The sequence below is a fragment of the Choristoneura fumiferana genome, chromosome 28, assembly GCF_025370935.1.
Source record: "Choristoneura fumiferana chromosome 28, NRCan_CFum_1, whole genome shotgun sequence".
Classification (NCBI taxonomy): Eukaryota; Metazoa; Arthropoda; class Insecta; order Lepidoptera; family Tortricidae; genus Choristoneura; species Choristoneura fumiferana.
Window position 1 is genome coordinate 3,480,299 of NC_133499.1, and position 16,925 is coordinate 3,497,223.

General features: G+C 39.8%; 1 protein-coding gene across 1 annotated transcript in view; it reads right to left on the reverse strand.

Moving 5' to 3' along the window:
- Positions 1-16,925, reverse strand: part of su(f) (cleavage stimulation factor subunit su(f)) — a 41,673-nt gene that overhangs the window by 5,001 nt on the left and 19,747 nt on the right. Inside the window, exons 4-14 of the mRNA XM_074109155.1 lie at positions 13,987-14,084; positions 12,320-12,473; positions 11,171-11,264; positions 9,948-10,087; positions 8,521-8,712; positions 6,649-6,786; positions 5,236-5,378; positions 4,394-4,551; positions 2,998-3,164; positions 2,091-2,198; positions 1,073-1,161 (exon numbers count right to left, since the gene is read on the reverse strand). Coding sequence (XP_073965256.1) covers positions 1,073-1,161; positions 2,091-2,198; positions 2,998-3,164; positions 4,394-4,551; positions 5,236-5,378; positions 6,649-6,786; positions 8,521-8,712; positions 9,948-10,087; positions 11,171-11,264; positions 12,320-12,473; positions 13,987-14,084 — 1,481 coding nt within the window. The remainder of the gene's footprint in view (positions 1-1,072; positions 1,162-2,090; positions 2,199-2,997; positions 3,165-4,393; positions 4,552-5,235; positions 5,379-6,648; positions 6,787-8,520; positions 8,713-9,947; positions 10,088-11,170; positions 11,265-12,319; positions 12,474-13,986; positions 14,085-16,925) is intronic.

Sequence of the window (16,925 nt, forward strand, 5' to 3'; positions counted from 1 at the left end):
ACCCGCGACCTTACGATCGCTAAGTTTATGCAAGATATGCGTGTTCATGCAGTTCCTCCACCTCCACACTGTAAGAACACACACAAATCACACAAACCCATCTATCTTACTACACTGTACTTTTTAGCACACTGCCCACAGGATAATTATGGGCGGTAATTGCATTGGCATCTAAACCACATTTCCGTACCAAAATTCAAGTCGATGTCATTAATCATTGAGGAGTGCCCTCCTGCGGTAAACGATCCTGGCCAGACCACCAGGATGTCACTACCAGATTATTGTATTGTCACCAGATTTACATAACATAAATTTCAAATCAATGTAACAGAGTTCTAACCCACTAGACTTGTTTTCGTTTTAGTAGTTTTAAGGCAGTCGGGTTTTTAGGGTTCCGTAGTCAACTAGGAACCCTTGTAGTTTCGCCATGTCTGTCCGTCTGTCTGTCCGCGGGTAAGCTCAGAGACCGTTAGTACTAGAAAGCTGTAATTTGACATATATCAGTCACGCCGACAAAGTGGTACAATAAAAAAAAGTAAAAAAATTTTTTTAGGGTACCTCCCATAGACGTAAAGGGGGGTGTGATTTTTTTTCAAGACTAACCCTATATTGTGGGGTATCGTTGGAGGACCATTGGGGGGTGCTAAGACAATTTTTTCTATTCAGTGATCTGTTTTCGAAATATTCAACTTTAAAGTGTAAATTTTCATTGATATCGAGCGTCCCCCCTCCCCCCTCTAAAATCTAAACTGTTGGGTGGAAAAATTTAGAATGGTAGTAAATATATCTATATTTACAAGGAAAATTATAGCGGCTAAGATTGCTTGAGAATTATTAGTAGTTTAAGAGTAAATAGCAGCCTAAGGTATAAAATATACCTAAACTTCGAAGATTCAATACACAATACGAAATCCTTAGAAAAATATTATTTGAATTTTTCGTAATGGCTACGGAACCTTATCCTGGGCGTGTACGACACGCTCTTGGCCAGTTTTTTTTTATTTGTGTCACAAATTACGAGGCCCCTCATCCCCCTAAAAGTGTAACTTTATTTAGGATGGCCCCAACTTACTTCTGCCCTAGGATGACAGCGGCCAGCTCAGGCGATATCCCGGCCAGCGGGCCGCCCAGAGCCCAAGATTTGTTCGACATAGACGCCACCTGAAATTGTTAAACGAACAACAATAATAATAAAGTTTCATCATCATCATCCCAGCCTACATAAGTCCCACTGCTGGGCACAGGCTTAGTCTCAGAATGAGAGGGCTTGGGCCGTAGTTTCTACGCCGGCCCATTGCGGTTTGGGAACTTCACACGTACCATTGAATACGGTATTTGACTATTTTGTATATGTTTTATAAATGAAAACTACACAATGCCTGTTACCGAATAGAAAAACAATTTTTAAGCTACCTTTACAAATAACAAAGTTATAAAGGTTTGAAATTCAAGATTAGACAGAGGAAGACATACTGGCATGTGACGTCACACGCCTGTACCGCCATACTTGCTGCATAGAGAAAAGTGTTTGAGAAAGAGACAGGTATATAGATTTTTCAAAAAATCATTATAAATCCAATTTTCAACCGATTTAAATTTTCTCTTCGCTAAACACTATCTGTTTATCTATATTTTCATAATAATATTAAGATATGGCAAAATCAGGAGTTGTCAAATACCGTATTGCTTCGCAGGATTGTGCAGGTTTCCTCACGATGTTTTCCTTCGCCGTAAAGCTCGCGGTAAATTTCAAATGTAATTCCGCACTTGAATATTGTAAAACTCAGAGGTGCGCACCAGGGTTTGAACCCACGATGCTCAGCAGGGCTACTACGAAACTCGAAACTCGAAGTTCGTGTCGTACCGTCCCTCTCGCTCTCGTATTAAATAGTATAAGTGCCAGAGGGACTGCACGAAAACTTCGAGTTTCGAGTTTAGCCCTGCTGCTTGAGAGGCCATAGGTCAAACCACTCGGCCGCCACGGCCTCATCGAAATAAATTCGTATCTTTTCGAACTGAACGCGTTAATGAACCAGATACGCGTTCCGAGTTTAAATTCGAGCCATCATATGAAAGAAAGAGATGCTTACCTCGGTGTACCCGATGGATTTCAACTCGGCGATGCTGCAGGGATAGAGATCCAGAAACTTGTATCTGTCAACGAGTTGCGCCGTCTCCTTGCCTTCGAACTCTTTGATCTGTAGATAAGGAAAAAGATTAACAATTACTAATTATTATGGTTGGATATCTGCGATAACACAGGCTACTTTTATTCTCATACTGGCGTTTCGCACGCGGAAATCATTAGATACAGCAGTTGAATTTAAATTCCGGGATTTTATTAAATTCTCGTGGGCATTCCCTAAAATTACATCGTGGTTTTAATTGGCGTTATATTATGGTCATAGAAAATTTTGACAAGAGAGTGCGTATGTGCCAGCAAAGCCTAGGAGGACATTTGCCTGACGTCATCCCATCCCAGCCTATATACGTCCCACTGCAGGGCACAGGCCTCCCCTCAGAATGAGAGGTCTTGGGCCATAGTTCCCACGCGGGCCCAGTGCGGATTGGGAACTTCACACACACCATTGAATTGCTTCGCAGGTTTGTGCAGGTTTCCTCACGATGTTTTCCTTCACCGCAAAGCTCGTGGTAAATTTCAAATGTAACCGCACATGAATTTCGAAAAACTCAGAGGTGCGAGCCGGGGTTTGAACCCACGACCCTCTGCTTGAGAGGCGATATGTCAAACCACTAGGCCACCACGGCTTACACCTTGCCTGACGTAGTATTCCACAAATAACCCTATTTTATGTATTTCAAGATTTTATATACAAATATATTATAACGAAAAAAAAAAGTGTTTTTCATCAATTTCAAATCTTGCGTCCTTTTTGGGACAGCCTATACATAGGATATTTATCTCGATATTCACACAGGGGAATCAGTGGATCCTCTCACTCAGAGGATCGTGGGTTCAAACTCCCCATACTGTACCTTCTCCAGCACAGCCTGCCGCCGCTTCTCAACCTTCACAATGCTGACCAGGTCCCCGATATTGGACTCAAACTCCAGGAACCTGTTCCAGATGTCCACGGAGCTTTCGGGCTTGAGACTGCCAGATGAAAGTACGCGCTCGAACAGCACGCGGGTGTTGTTGTCCTCTGTAATATACAGAATTATAGTCTACTAGCTTTTGCCCGCGGCTTCGCTCGCGTTAAATTTGGGGTTCAAAAATCAACCTACATACGTAATTAATTATAATTCGTACCAACTTTAAAACCCTGTTGCGCCATAGGCGTAGAATTTTAGAGTTATATACCGAGAAATTGTAAAGTTCCCGCGGGATATGAATTACTGTTATGATCTATTTTAATATTCTTAATTGTCGATTAGAGACACATTGTAGCTTTATTAATTTAGCTTGTGCGTTTTCTGATTCATTTGGTACCTATATATAAAATCTTCTTTATTCGTTTTATCCCGTGGGAATTTCGGAAAATCCTGAAAACTGTTTTTAGCTGTTAGTATTACCTACTTGCATGCCAAATTTGAAGTTTCTTATAATTATAGTTACGGAAATAGGGCCATTTTTAAGTGAAAATATAAATCCCATTTATTCCCTATCCCGTGGGAATTTCAAAAAATCCTTTCTTATTGCGCGTCTACTCCTACTAAGGAACATATATTCCAAATTTCAAGTTTCTAGACCCAGCGGTTTGGGCTGTGCTTTGATCTATAAGTCAGTCATGACAGTCAGTCAGTTTCTTCTTTTATATATATATAGATTGTAAAGAAGACAATAATATTTAAGGTGTTTGTGTTTCGGCGTGGAGAGTAAGACAGCCGGTGAAATTACTGGCACTTGAGGTATCCCATCTCAGGCCTCTAGGTTGGCAACGCGTCTGCAATACCCCTGGTGTTGCAGATGTTTATGGGCGGTGGTGATCTCTTACCATCAGGAGACCCACTTGCTCGTTTTCCATCCAGTAGTATTAAAAAAAGGTGTATTATTATATGAGTATACATGCAACAATTGTATAAGAGTAGTCAAAAAAAGTGAGTGGCGTGAATTACGATGTGAGCGTAGCGAATAAATAAATCTGGTGACAATACAATAATGTGGTAGTGACATCCTAGTTAGTCCGCAGGACGGAACTCCTCAACTCAAGTTTATAGATATACATCAGGTTTTCTAGCGATGGTTCTTAGACATGTTCCATCAAAATGGGTTCAGCCGTTTTTAAGATATTGAACTTTGAAGTGACAAAGTTTCCAACTTTTTGTTGCTTAGGTTATGATCAGTTTGGAAGCTATGATGCCACAGAAAGATACACACATAGTTAGGGGTAAAAAAATCTTAATGTAACGAGTAACATATTATATATCTTACCGTTAAGATGCGACAAATAGTCTATATAGCACAGCACATACTCGGGTATATGCGAGAACTTCTTGAGTCCCAGCTCAAAAATTCTGAAAGCTATGTTCTTGTCTTTGGAACAATAATATTCCATGAGAGCTGCAGCGACGAACACGTGGTAGTGTGACCTGGAACGATACGATTAATGCAGCTTGTAGACGCTTGCAACAACACAAGTGCGACAGGCGCGTTGCCGACCTTAAAGAAACACGCAAAAACTCCGTGTGTCAGGTTTTTTGCGTAAGTTACTATTTCACGCTAAGGCTGGACAGATTTGGATGAAATTTTGTACAGATAGCTTAACGTCTGGAGGAATAACATGTGAACTACTTTTTATCCCGATATTCCCAGTGGCTCCGAAGCGGTAACGTTTCTTGTGCTCTGCCTGGGAATACAGGCGTGATGTTTGTGTGTATTCCTACAGGATAGGGATACAAATCTAGAAATCACAACCGCTGGGCTTATTCATAAAATTTTGCATGGCTGTTTTAACACAAAGTACAGTTTACCTCCTGTAAAATCTAAACCGGTAGGTGGAAAAATTTGAAAAAATTCAGGATGGTAGTAAGTATATCAAACTTTCAAGGAAAACCATAACGGCTAAGTATGCTTGAGAATTATTAGTAGTTTAAGAGTAAATAGCAGCGTATAGCATAAAATATACCTAAACTTGGAAGATACCGCATAAAATACGAAATCATTAGAAAAATATTACTTAATTTTTTCGTTATGGCTACGGAACCCTATTTTGGGCGTGTCCGACACGCTCTTGGCCGGTTTTTTGGACTCTATATACGGCGTCGAGTAGTTACCTCGCGTCCTCTCTAGCTCGCTTGAACACGGTCCTAGCCGACTTGATGCCCTCAGCGCGACGCGCGAACTTCATGTACTGGACATACGCCAGCGTGGGGTCAATGTCCTCCATGTCCAAATACCTCGTGTACACTTGGTGCACCTGTTGACAGAAAAAGGTATAGTTGTCTTGCTATCGGCCGCGACTTTGATGAATTTTGCGGTTTCGACCGTTGAAGTGTAAGTTACTTAACAGATTTCTGGACAATAAGACTTGACTTAAAAGTCAAAAAGTTCCGTACTCAAAGGGAACGGGACCCTATTAATGAGACTCCGCTGTCGGTCTGTGTGTCCGTCCGTCTGTCACAGGGCTCTATCTCTTGAGTCGTAATATTTACAGATTATTACGTATGAAATTTCCACAGATTATTTATTACTGTGGCCGTTATAACAAATACTAAAAATAAAATAAAGTTAAAAATTAAAGGGGTTCGTCATAAGAAACTTATTTTTTTCAGCGTCATTTGGTTGCTAGGCGTTGTTAGGCGTTGCTAGGCTGCCAAGGTAACAGCCGGCAGTTGCTATGGGCTAGTTGATTCGTCTTCAAAATCGTCGGCAAAAAGTTTAACCAGCAAAAAAAGCTTGTAGGTATTACAATTTTTAAGAAACAATTATCACTAAACTGTTTTGAAAAAATTGTACGGAGTACGGAATCCTTCATGTACGAGTCTGACTCGCACTTAACCGATTTTACAAGCTTTTATTTAACTTGCAATGTACTTATGTATCTATGTATGTACAGGTCAAATCTTACGAGTTGAATTTGACCCACTTTCAGTGGTCGGATTGACTTGAAATTTATCATGCTTAAGTAAATCTGGTGACAATACAATAATTAGGTAGTGACATCCTGGTGGTCCAGCCAGATCGTCTCCGTAGGATGGAACTTCTCAACGGTTAATGGTATCGACTTGAAATTTGGTATGGATATGCAGTTTAAATGACAAATATATGTTTAAATATTATTATTTTTTTGTTTAAATATATGTTTTATTATTATTATTATGTGTTATATGTTTTAATTATGTGTTTTTGTTGTGATGTAGTGTGTTTTTCTTGTCAATAAATGTTGTGAGTTTGAGTTTTGAGTTTGAAAAAGTACAGCCGGCAAAAATAGCTTGTATTAAAATTGATTTTTTAACAAACAACAAATTAGAAGCCTTAGAAGCTTGATTTTTTCACAGCTCCAAGTGACAGTAGACCTGAGTATTTGATATAAATTTCAGCGTGAGAAAAAGGGTCTTGACAGACGGACGGACAACAAAGTGATCCTATAAGGGTTCTGTTTTTTCCTTTCGAGGTACGGAACCCTAAAAATGCTTGCATATTCTCTACAGTCTCTGTTACGATGACACTCATGTCGATGGCCATACCTTGTTGTAATGCAGCCGGCTCTCCTCATAGTCCGCATGCGCGAAGTGCAGCAGCGTGGACCGCTTGAGAGGGCCGCTCGTGGCGCGCTCATACACCGCCGCCGCCTCGTCGGAGAACAGACGCGCCGCGTTCGAATCCTGAACAATATAACAACAAGAATTGTTTAGCCACACGTCGGTGTGGTGCGCCAAACGCACCAAGCACTGTTCTGTGGCGATCATGACTCTTTCCTCTGGTCTACTTTCTTTTTAGGGTTCCGGAGCCAAAATGGCAAAAACGGAACCCTTATAGTTTCGCCATGTCTGTCTGTCTGTCTGTCCACGGCTTTGCTCAGGGACTATCAACGCAAGAAAGCTGTTATTTTGTACGGATATATATGTAAACTATGCCGACAAAATGGTACAATAAAAAATTCAAAAATATATTTTTTTAGAGTACCTCCCATAGACGTAAAGTGGGGGTGATTTTTTTTATCTCATCCGATCTTGTAGTGTAGGATTTAAAATCATTAGGGGTTTGCTAAGACGATTTTTCGATTCAGTGATTTGTTTCCGAAATATTCAACGTTAAAGTGCAAATTTTCATTAAAATCGAGCGCCCCCCCTTCTAAAATCTAAACCGGTGGGTGGAAAATTTTAAAAAATTCAAGATTGTAGTAAGTATATCAAACTTTCAAGGAAAACTATAACGGCTAAGTTTGCTTGAGAATTATTAGTAGTTTAAGAGTAAATAGCAGCCTAAGGTATAAAATATATCTAAACTTGGTAGATTCCGTATAAAATACGAAATCCTTAGAAAAATATTACTTACTTTTTTGTAATGACTACGGAACCCTATTTTGGGCATGTCCGACACGCTCTTGGCCGGGTTTTTTTTATTCGACTGTTTGGCAAACGAGCAAGTGGGTCTCCTGATGGTAAGAGATCACCACCGCGATGTTTATGGGCGGTGGTGTTCTCTTTCCATCCAGTCGAATAAAAAAAAACCTAGCACCCGCAGTTAGAGCCGCTATCTGGTATTCCTGCGCTTGGTACTTTTGTTTTCTTCTGGTATCAACTAGAGCCTCCCAGTAGTACTCCCCATTCACCAATTTCTCAGTGAGCAGCTTCAGAGCGTTTATACCTGCTGAGCTGGCAACGTTGCATTTTTTTTAGTTTTTCTCGATTATTCCATAAAACTAGAATGAAAATTAAAAATGTGGTCTGATAGAACTGTTCTTAATATATAAGTTAATGTGTCTACTTCAATATTTATGCGTGATAGACTTTTATTTTCTTTAAAAACATTTGTTCGGTTTTTGAAGAATATAAAAGTCTATCACGAATAATTATTGGAGTAGACACATTAACTTAAAATAAAAAATAAATAAATATCACGGAACAATTCACACCAATTGACCTAGTCCCAAAGTAAGCTTAGCAAAGCTTATGTTATGGGTACTAAGCAACGGATAAATATAATTATATAAATAGACACATACTTAAATACATATTAAACACCCAAGATCCGAGAACAAACATTCGTATTTTTCATACAAATATCTGCCCCGGCACGGGAATCGAACCCGGGACCTCAAGCTTCGTAGTCAGGTTCTCTAACCACTAGGCCATCTGGTCGTCAAAAAAAATTATATATTAAGAACAGATTCTATAAGACCGCATTTTTAATTTTCATTCAATTTTTGTGGAATAATCGAGAAAAACTATCAAAAATGCAACATTGCCAGTTCAGTATGTATAAACGCTCTTAAACCATTATGCACTACATAAGTAAATCATCCTCCTTGCATTCCCAGTTAACCGCCCAACGGTATACTAGTCTCTCCATAGTCTTCTTATGCTTGCCTGGTATTCTTATGCCCTCATACTCACCCCTTTCTCAGTGAGCAGCTTAGCCGAGTGGTCCAAGAACTGTGCCGCCTGATGCCAAACGTCTGGATGGTGCGCCAGACACAGCAGGCACTGTTCTATAGCGAACATGACGCGGCGGGCCACCAGGGCCGTATCTTCAGAGCGCAAGGGGTTAGAACGCTCCCAGGTTATGTACTTCTTCCATAGTTCCACCTGATGGCAAAGTAAGATTGTTTGATGGAAAAATATCCCCCGCCATTTTAAAAGATTTTATTTAGTTTCACCTGTCCCATCTCTGTCTGTAATCAAATCTTGCAAGTTAAATTTGACCAACTTCCAGTAGTCAGATTGACTTGAAATTTGGAGTACTTATGTAAATCGCGTGAAAATACAATAATCTAGTAGTGACATCGTGGTAGTCCAGCCAGGATCGTCTCCGCAGGACGGAACTCTTCAACGGTTAATAGCATCGTCAGCATCGACTTGAAATTTAGTATGCAAATGTAGTTTGGGTGACAATGCAAGTACTTAATAGGTGATAGACAAAGTCGACGACGTTTATAATATTAGTACAGATGTAATGAATATTGCTTTCCCATTGTATTTTCTCGAAAACGTTCGTATTTGTTATGTTACTTCAGTCAGTCTCAGTAACCATCATGACAGCGCAATGGATGCTCTCATCGAGAGATTAATAATCGATTTAAAGTGATTAACATCTAAGTTAAGATTTTTAACGGATTTTTGTTTACACTACATTGTCTACCTACATAATTTGACCGTGTGGGGGTTAATAACATGTACTTTAAAATCTTAGTTTGACATTTGTCACTAATAAATAAAGTGCCCCATTCATTCAATACAAACAAGTCACTTATTAACACAACACACACATAGACACGTCGGCAGCATTCGACAGTAGTCGTGTGTTACGATTTTACACGATGGGAAAAGATTACTTATACTTCTACTGTACCCGGCGATAAAGATACAATTGGCTGTTCACGACGATTTCCGAACACTGGCGACCGTCCATCAATCATCGTACTTATAAAGTGACGTTTTGTACCAAATAAATACTGCACCTTTATGAATTAAATTAGTTTATGTCAAATTAATGACATGTAAACTTCGGATATCTATAGAGAGCTGTTGCAACTACTACAAAAAGGATAGTTCCCTCTTTTTCCTAAAGATGCCAGCGTTTCATCTAAATTTTCATCTAAATGCGTCCGTACTCTATTGCACCTGTACAACGAGTGACAAACGTCACATAAGTAGTGTGTGACAACGCTCTACGAAGCCGAAATTAGCCGAGTCTCTTTCCAAAGACCGATGTGCAATCTTTATGGCCAGGTACTGTACACACATTTGTAAGAAAGTTTTGTTTGCCCTTATTAGCACTTTAACATAAGACCCTTTAACCCCCCTCCCACCCCCCAACCAACCTGTTTCATCTCCTCCCTGTCGACAGTCGGCGGCGTGGCAGGCATGTTTCTGTTCAGTCCTCGGGTGACCGTCTCCAGTTCTTTGGCCACTCTACGCGCGTTCATGTATTCCCGGGAACGCTCCATTGCCATGCGTTCGGCTGTAAGTAAAGAGGAACATAAACTAGTGTTAACTCACGGCTTTGCACGCATAAAGCATTAATTCCGGCAGTGGCATTTACATTACGGGATTTTACCAAAATTGCCATGGGAATTTCTAAGAATTAAATCGTAGTTTTCATTAAAAACAGCCATGTCAAATTGTATGACGCTAAACCCAGCGGTTGTGATTTCAAGATTATGTATGTATGTATGTAAACTCTTTATTGTACAAAAGAAAAGAAACAAAACACAATTTACAAAATTAAAGATACTTGTACAAAGGCGGACGTATCACTTTAAGGGATCTCTACCAGACAACCTTTGAGTAGATGAGAGGAGTAATCAGTTAAGGTCCGACAAAGAGTGAGTTTAAGATTGATTATATTATAAATTGAAAATACAAACTGAAATATAGATGCACAGAAAAACCAGAAAAATAAGACCATCACTGGGAATCGAACCCAGGTCCTCGGTAATCCGTACCGCGTGCTATACCGCTACACCACTGATGGTCACTGATGGTAAAAGTAAAAATTTGGAATTGAAATAAAAATACAAAAAGATTCCAAAAAACCAATCTTGATTATATTATCCCTATCCCGTGGGAATATCGGGATAGAAAGTAGCCTATGTGTTCCAGATGTTCAGCTATCTACATACCAAACTTCTTCCAAATCCGTCCAACCGTTTTAGCGCGAAGGGCACAAAAAGTCACAAACTTTCACATGTATAGGTAGAGTCATTCACGATGACGCGTGCCGTGGTTCTTATTACAATACCATTAATGTCTAATTTCGACAAAATCACGCGTCTTCGTGGATGGCACTAGGTATACAATTAGGTATGTAATTTCGCACATAGATTTCGGTGCGAGCCCGGGTTTGAACCCACGATCCTCTGCTTTAGAGGTCATAGGTCAAACTATTAAGTTACCAAGACCTTTAACTTTTGGGTTTCGGTTTAACCCGTTACGCGTCCTAGAGACTACGAGTCCCTAAACTACCAGTAGTCTAGGACATTTTCCGCAAAAAAAAGTTAGGGCCTAATGTAGTCTCTAGGACACGTGACGGGTTAAAACTTACCGATTATAGTGTTGATGCTTTGTTCAAACGCAATGTAGTCTTTCCATAAAGTCTCTATGCCAATAATAGGGGTAATAACTGCTCTTTGGTAGACCTGAAACAAAAACAGTGGTGAAGAGATTAGAACGAAAAGAGAAAGATTTGACGCGCACATACAGGTTGATTCACGAGAACTGGTACGAATGGAATGAATGAATGTGTTACCAATCTGAATACACTTCACACAAATGTGAAAATGTCATCAGTCATTTTCCTACAAAAATGTCTAAGTGACATTACTTTAGTTCAATCCACTCGTGCCAGCTCTTGGGAATCGACGTGTACATACATACAGACACACTCACATAGATACCTGTGATATATAAGGAATCATCAGTTGGAGGAAGAATCCGACGACCAGAGCTTGCATCACAGGTATGTATAATGTATTTATGTGTGTGTCAAATCTTGCAAGTTGAATTTGACCTACTTCCAGTGGTAGGATTGACTTGAAATTTAACATACCTATGTAAATCTGATGACAATACAATAATCTGGCAGTGACATCCTGGTGGTCCGGCCAGGATCGTCTCTGCAGGACGCAACTCTTCAACGGTTAACGGCATCGACTTGAGATTTGGTACGGAAATGCAGTTTGGATGGCAATGCAAGTACAGTCAGCAAAAAAGCTTGTATTAAAAACGAACATTTTAACAAAAAAACTTATTTCAATGTAGAATTTTTTGGACTCCATGGTTACGACGAGGTTTGCCATGAACTTCTTTCAATTTCGTCCATTTAAGGGTTAAAACTGTAGAGGGAACTCCAACCCAAAGCCCTCATTCCGAGAGGAGGCCTGTACCCAGCAGTTGGACGTATGTGGGCCAATCAACTATTTTACCGACACTTTGGGCGTCTCCTGCATTACCAAAATTGTCTCTGGCGTTACCAAAAAATCGTACTTCCAACAAGATATTTCACAGTAATAGTTGAACTTACGTAGGATGGCATGTATTCATGACCATCTATATCGCAGAAAAACATGTTTACTTACAAAAATCTGCAATTGTTTGAAAAATGTCGCGGACAGATTAGTGTCGGTAAAAAAGTTGATTGGCCCATATAGGCTGGGATGATGATGAAGGGTTAAAAGGTTCAAATAACACGTACCTTCCTAACAGCAGAAATCTTCTGGTTCTCCGCGTACGAGCCGACGGCGTCTACACTCTTCAGGAACGTGACGTAGTCGTTCCATATCGGGTAAGCGTGAATGTCCAGCCCTATCTTGTCCAGGGCGAAGTCGTACGCCTGGGCCATTTTCTCTCTGAAATCGTAGGATAGTACAGTCGAGTTCATAAACTTGTGGGCAAAAATTTATCAAAAATATCTGAATACGCTTCTACGCCGTTAACAATAGAGATGTATTCAGATTTTTTTCATTAAATATTAGTTTATGAACACGACTGTACCTAAGTTGTTATAGCCTTCAATATTATTTGTTTTTATTCCACTTTTATTTAACTTGCTATTTATGTATGTACTAGCTTTTGCCCGCGGCTTCGCCCGCGTGCAATACGGTATTTGACTATTTTGTATATGTTTTATAAATTAAAACTACACAATGCCTGTTATCGAATAGAAAAACATTTTTTAAGCTACCTTTACAAATAACAAAGTTATTAAGGTTTTAAATTCAAGATTAGACAGAGGAAGACATACTGGCATGTGACGTCACACGCCAGTACCGCCATACTTGCTGCATAGAGAAAAGCGTTTGAGAAAGAGACAGGTATATATAGATTTTTCAAAAAATCACTATAAATCCAATTTTCAACCGATTTAAATTTTCTCTTTGCTAAACACTATCTGTTTATCTATATTTTCATAATAATATTAAGATATGGCAAAATCAGGAGTTGTCAAATACCGTATTCGGTTATCGCGCGCTGTTCCCTCGGGAACTGAGCATTTTTCCGGGATAAAAAGTAGCCTATGTCACTCTCTTGCCCATAAACTATCTCTATGCCAAAAATCACGTCGATCCGTCGCTCCGTTTCGAAGTGAAGGACGGACAAACATACACACAAACACACACTTTCGCATTTATAATATTAGTATGGATATGTGCGGGTCAAATCTAAGTAAGTAATGTCTAAGTCAAATTATTTTCGTTCAATCCATTCTCGTCAGTTCTTGTGAATTGACCTGTAAATCTGGTGACGATACAATAAATCTGGCAGTCCTTCGGGCCAGGATCGTCTTCGCAGAACATAACTCCTCAATGGTTAATGGAAACGACTTAAAATTTGGTACGGAAATGTATTTAAGATAACAATGCTAGTAGTCAACAAAAACTATAGCAGCTTGTATTAAATTGAGATTGGTTTTTGGAGTTTTTCTGTATCTTTTTTTTAATACAAAAAGACTCCAAAAACCAATCTTAATTTGATTGCTTAATAGCGACATCTCTAGTCCGGGTGAGCGGTTAGTTCCGATGGAGTGCTGAAAGTTTCTCGATGAGGGCTTTATAAAAGCATAGATGTCGCTAGTGTCGCTGCTTAAGTGACTAAATAAGAAACAAACAAGCTGAGATATGTGGTGCATAGGAGAAATTTGTGTCTGTAATCCTGTCCAGTGGTGGTGTAGCGGTATAGCACGCAGCACGGAATGCTGAGGTCCTTCGGTTCCCAGCGCTGGTCTCTTTTTCTGGTTTTTCTGTGCATCTATGTTTCAGTTTGTATTTTCGATGCTTGTATTAAGTTTTTTTAACAAAAACTTATTAAATTTTAGAGTAGCCCCCTGGCCTGTACATGAGTCACTTATGAAGTTGAACTTACTTGTACGTTGGCAGCATACACTTTGTCTCTTTCACATAGTTGAGATATAGACGCCAGAGCTCAATGTTGAGAATCTTCATCAGGCATCGCTGGAACAGCTATGGACACAGAGTAGACCCAATGACACTCCACACCGCCTTTTTAGCGTTCCGTAGGAACTAGGAACCCTTATAGTTTCGCCATGTCTGTCCGTCTGTCTGTCCGCGTGTAAGCTCAGAGACCGTTAGTACTAGAAAGCTGTAATTTGACATGAATATACATATCAGTCACGCCGACAAAGTGGTACAATAAAAAAAAGTAAAAAAAAATTTTTTAGGGTACCTCCCATAGACGTAAAGTGGGGGTGTTTTTTTTTTCTCGACTAACCCTATATTGTGGGGTATTGTTGGATAGGTCTTTAAAGACCATTGGGGGGTTGCCAAGACAATTTTTCTATTCAGTGATCTGTTTGCGAAATATTCAACTTTAAAGTGCAAACATTTTAGTTTTTTTTTTATTTTCCTTGACACGCTCTTGGCCGGTTTTTTTTTATAAAAAATAGGCTTACATTTGGCCTCAATATCGCTTGATGGAACGCGAAGATGAGGCCTAAGAGCTTTGTGTTATTCTAGACGTCCTATCTTCATACCTACCAACATTCATCCAAATCCATCCAACCGTTCTTGTGTGAAGGAGTTACAAACATACACACACACTTAAAGGGCCACTCATAAAGATTTTGGAAATTACATAAATTTAAAGTTCTTAATCATTGAAAAAAAAATTGTACTCCACCATGTACATTTGACAGTTGATTTGTACTTTGTCACGAGGACTTATTAACTAGTGTTAGTTGCCTTCCTGCTAGAACAGAATGAGACAGCGAAGCGTTAGCGAGATAAAAATCTACCTACCAATAGAATTGCATAAAATCTCCGCTCCACGTCAGAGGTCATGCAGGGAGTTGCTAACTAGGTTACAGATTTATACAAAACTGAGAAACGCGGGGCGGAGAAACAAGCGCGAGCGGGGAAGGGGGGGCCAAGTGCGAGTCGGACTCGCGCACGAAGCGTTCCGTACCATTATCTATCTACACAATATTATACATTAGCAAAAAAACGGGAAAAAACAAGTTTGTTGCGGAGAGCCCCCCTTAAATATTTATTTTATTCTGTTTTTTAGTATTTTGTTGTTATAGGGGCCACAGTAATACGGCTCAAGAGATAGAGCCCTGTGACAGACGGACAGACAGACAGCGGAGTCTCAGTAATAGGGTTCCGTTGGCACCCTTTGGGCACGGAGCCCTAAAAACAGTCCGCAACTCTGCTCCGCATTACTTTCTCGTTCCGCTCTATCTACCGCCGCGCCTATGGACAGACACAGTCTGCAACTCGGCTCCGCTACCTCGTTACGCTCCAGTAGACAGACAGTCTAGACTTGCAAATTGGTGTCTTGGGATCGAATCCCGGTCAGATATGACTTATAACCTGTGTTTCCACCAGAGATGTGCGAGAATGTGTTTCAAGGAATGTGTTTCATTAACCAATAGAACGCTTCATTTACGGAACGGAGTCTTAGTATTCTTCGGGTACCATCAGCCAAATAAGTGGTCTATCAATTTTTAAGGTTCTCTATCGTTTGCCCGAATTTCATATGCCCGAATGTATCGTTTTCTAGAATTTTCATTTGCCATAAAGTAGTTTATTTCTGAAGTAGTAATTTATTCAGAGTTGATATTAAACTAATCTAACCTACTGCATTCTATATGATGACATTTTAAAAAATCCTGAAAACAGCACGGTTCTACATATTTTATGGCAAACGTTGGTATGTATGGCAAGTGAAATTCGGGCAAGCAAAGGTAAACGAATTTTTAAACAAGTTCTTATCAAATGAATATATCGCTAAAGTCGAACTTTCAAGTTGACAGACACATCTATTGGCAACGATTATCAACTTTAGGGTGGTAGGCCACATATTTGGCTGATGCAGTGGCGTAGCTACCAAGGGGCTAGGCGGGGCAGTGCCGGGCAGGGCCCTCAAGCTCAGGGGGCCCTCGAAATTCTGCTTTATAGCTGATGATAAAGTTGCTTAGCATTTTTTAAGTATTTGTATATATAATGATTTTACTTCAAAAAACCTTACCAGTTTTGATAGCCGTGGGCCTCATTTTTTACTTGCCCCAGGGCCCTAGTTTACCTAGCTACGCCACTGGGCTGATGGTACCTATCTAATTTTTTATCATACAAAAGCTGGGGACATTGATAAGTAATAGTGGTTATAATTAGATTTACTACTCAATTTACGGATACTTACCGTAGTTAGATGTTCAACAAAGCTATCATACCTAAATAGATAGCCTAATCATTCACGTTCTCAAATCACAATGCAGCAAATTGACGTGAGAGTCAAGTATTATACATATATGCATTTTAAATAGGCCATATACAACGAAGTGCAAAATTCGAACCACGTATCTTGCCGGCCCGCTGACACTAAAAAAATTAATACGAGAGTGAGAGGGACGGTACGATACGAACTTCGATTTTCGTAGTAACACCCCCCCCCTCCCCAGAGGCGTCAGAAATGTGCATAAAATACCTACCACAGTATGACGCAAAACGAGACTCAGTAGGTACTACTATTAGAAGACCAAATGGCCTAGTGGTTAGAGAACGTGACTACGAAGCTTGAGGTGAGGTGTCGGGGCAGATATTTGTATGGAAAATACGAATGTTTGTTCTCGGGTCTTGGGTGTTTACTATGTATTTAAGTATGTATCTATCTATATAATTATATTTATCCGTTGCTTAGTACCCATAACACAAGCTTTGCTAAGCTTACTTTGGGTCTAGGTCAATTGGTATGAATTGTCCCGTGATATTTATTTATTTGATATTTACTACTTACCTTTTAGGGAGTCAAGTTAGGTAAGCACTAAGCACCAAAGGGGGAGGAGG